This window comes from Camelus bactrianus, chromosome 10 (genome assembly GCF_048773025.1).
Source record: "Camelus bactrianus isolate YW-2024 breed Bactrian camel chromosome 10, ASM4877302v1, whole genome shotgun sequence".
NCBI lineage: Eukaryota > Metazoa > Chordata > Mammalia > Artiodactyla > Camelidae > Camelus > Camelus bactrianus.
This window is the reverse complement of record NC_133548.1, coordinates 45157270-45160703: the sequence shown is the minus strand read 5'-3', so window position 1 is coordinate 45160703 and position 3434 is coordinate 45157270. Positions and strand designations below refer to the sequence as shown.

At 40.7% G+C, this 3434-nt stretch overlaps 1 protein-coding gene across 1 annotated transcript; it reads left to right on the top strand.

Annotated features, from left to right (window-relative positions):
• The first annotated feature begins 967 nt into the window (after positions 1-967).
• On the top strand, positions 968-1903 carry LOC105061858 (olfactory receptor 52B4-like). Its single transcript, XM_010945993.1, is given in 3 exon segments — positions 968-1521; positions 1523-1556; positions 1559-1903. Coding segments are annotated over 3 exon segments (933 nt in total).
• The last annotated feature ends 1531 nt before the right edge of the window (positions 1904-3434 follow it).

Sequence of the window (3434 nt, the reverse complement as noted above, 5' to 3'; positions counted from 1 at the left end):
GGTGAAGTCAGATGGTTCCAAACTCATTTTTATCAATTGTTTGTTGGGAAATTTGGCAAGGGATTCATATTCTCTGAGTTTCATTTTCCTTAGGTGTGAAATAGACATAACATCCACCTCGTCAAGTAGATAATCTACTCCCTAAATGGACAGTATATAACTTGCTGCACGCAATATGCATGCTACAGTCCCTGGCATAAGACAATGCTTACTAAATACCAGTTTAATTCTTTTGTGATTATATTACATTCAGATATATTCTCTTCCTGGAGCGTGACTATCCTTTTAGCATCAAACTCTTCAGTCAATTACTATTCCAATAAACCCCCGCAGGTCATCATTCTACATTAGAGTAATTGTTGTAAACTACTAGCTTCAAGACATCAGATGGCTACCCTCCGTGTAAAAGATGAAATCTAAGTGTTAAGCTGTGATCGGTCAGGAAAATCTGTCTACATAACCCCCTATGCACACTAGGTACATTTTGCCCTTCGCTGGTGATGTCATGACCTTCCTGGATATTTACCTTGCAGTGATCTCTATATTTGTGTTATGCTGCTTCACTTCTCTTTTCGTTCATAATTTATTATGAACTCATCATTTTCAAAGTCACGTTCAAGTATCATCATCTTCTTGCACTCTTCCCAGGTATGCGTCCTGATTTATTCTCTGTATTCATTTTCCTCTTTTTGAAAGTGAAATACATACCATAGCATCTCTTACTTTGACTAGTTGGAGGTAAGTGTAACTGGCTGTACTCACGGGGATGCAGACCCTATCCTTTCATCTTTGCACATTTCCCATTAGCTGCATGTCAAAGAAGATGGAGAGTATGCTATGCCCAGAGCTCCTGATATCTTCTCAAAATACACTAGCATAGTACTTCTTACTAATATATTTAAAAGAATATGTATTTTCCTCTATCTCTGTGAACAGGAAGTGAGGTCCCAGGTCATCTGCTCCAGGCATGACTACCTTAAACCACACTGGTGTTAGCCACACAGTCTTCTGTTTGCTGGGCATCCCCAGCCTTGAGGATCAGCACATGTGGATTTCCATCCTATTCTTCATTTCCTATGTCTCTACCCTATTTGGAAACAGTCTGCTCATCAGCATTATCCTCACAAAGCGCAGCCTCCACGAGCCCATGTACCTCTTCCTCTGCATGCTGGCCGGAGCAGACCTTGTCCTCTCCACGTGCACAGCACCTCAGGCCTTGGCCATCTTCTGGTTCCGTGCTGGGGAGATCTCCCTGGATTGCTGCATCACTCAGCTTTTCTTCATCCATTCCACCTTCATCTCTGAGTCAGGGATCTTGCTGGTGATGGCGTTTGACCGCTACATTGCCATATGCTACCCACTGAGATACACCACTATTCTTACACACGCACTGATTGGAAAAGCTGGTGTGACTATCTTTCTGAGAAGCTATGGCACAATTTTCCCCATAGTATTTATTTTGAAAAGATTGACTTTCTGCCAGAATAATATTATTCCACACACCTTTTGTGAGCATATTGGCCAAATGTAATGACATTCGAGTGAACATCTGGTATTTGTGTTTTCTATCCTAATGTTCACAGTGGTTTTAGATGTTACGCTAATTTTTGTTTCCTACGTGCTGATTCTCCATGCTGTCTTTCACATCCCATCCCAAGATGCGCGTCAGAAGGCTCTCAACACTTGTGGCTCCCACGTCTGCATCATTATCCTGTTTTATGGGCCTGCAATCTTCACAACCTTTACTCAGAGGTTTGGACGCCATGTTCCACCTCATATCCACATCTTGTTGGCTAATGTCTGCATTCTGGCTCCACCTATGCTGAATCCCATCATTTACGGGATCAAGACCAAAGAAATCCGAGAGCAGGTGGCTCACATGCTGTTTATAAAGCAGAAATAACTGTAGTATGAAATGTGAGTATTCAAAATCTCTAGCTATCTGTGAAGAGATCTTGCAGAAGTGGTGGGTGGGAAGGGTCACAGCTGAAACACTGGGAAATAGCTCAGTGTGTTCTTTCTCTGGAGCAAGTTCACTAGAGAAGTCACAGGACTTACTTTTCCATTGTCAAAGCCACCTGAGAGAGCAGTGCCATATTCAAGTGAGCAAGCTACCTCCTGCAAAGACGCTGGAACACTGTGGGTTGATTTTTAGAAGTTGTAAATGACACTAGCATGACCTTTAGAATTAGATGAAGTAAGAGCAGTGCTCTGGCCTGGAATTTTGTTTTAGTCCTATAATTGATTCATTGGTGGTGAAAATCCAGCTTGGTACCCACTGGAATTTTAATTTTGAATTCTGATTGCTTTTCTGGTCTTTTCCTGAAAACAGAAAAAAATTAGAAGCAACTCACAGGCTTCATAATCTTGTCAGCAGAGGGCGCCATTTCTAGCCTCAAGAAGCTCTTTTTAAGACCACGAAACTTTTTTGGTTTTTTTATGTTATGTAATTTTCAAAGGTTATTATCCATTTACAGTTATGGAAAATACTGGCTATATTCCCCATTTGTACCATACATACTTGAGGCTATTTTACACCCGATAGTTTGTGCCTCCCACTCCTCCTTCCCTATACTGCTCACCTCCCAGGCTGTGCCATCCATGCTCTGCGTGCACTTCTGCCCTGTCTTGAGATAACCTCCATCAACTTGTGGAAAACTCTTATTTCCCTTTTCATAACAATTCTCATCTCGTCTCCTTTGTGATAATTTCTCTAACCACAACTCTTTCTTTTTTAATACTTATTTGATTAAAAATCTGTATTTCTTTGAGGAAACATTAGAAAAAAAGACAACATGAAATGGAACTCATGAACCCATAAACTTACAGACCTCAGCAGTTTTATCATTAAAAATGTATTTTCTAGAGCTGTACATTTATATCTATGTGCTTGCATATCTACGTCCACTTACATCTGTATTGCTGTATCTACCTGGAAACTATTATCATATGATACATATATAAGCATGAACCATACCACATGTATAACACTACATATATGGCGTGTAACTAACTTTTTCTCACAGTACATTCTTGACGTTGTTTGTTTCCAATATATAAATTTATATAATCAATTACCATGTCTATACAGTATTTCATTGCAAGGTTCCTTTCCATCATCTCTAAAAGGCAATGATGCCATCTTGTATTCCTGGGGGCTTAGGACTGTGCTGGGTCATAATTAGGGATGTGATATCCATAGTGGAAAGTTTGGGTGGGCTCAGGGGAATCTCAAGGCATCCTGTGGTGCTCAGAAGTCTCTCAACTCTGGGAAGCTGAGACTTTCATTGAAATAGACATAGGATTTGCACTCATTTGTAAAAGATTTTTGTGATCTGTTCGGCCTAAGGACAATGTTTGGCAGTCACTTGACCCTGACTCCGATCCCAGATCCGGTTTTCGTTGTTCGTTTGTTTTTCGCATTTCAGCACCCC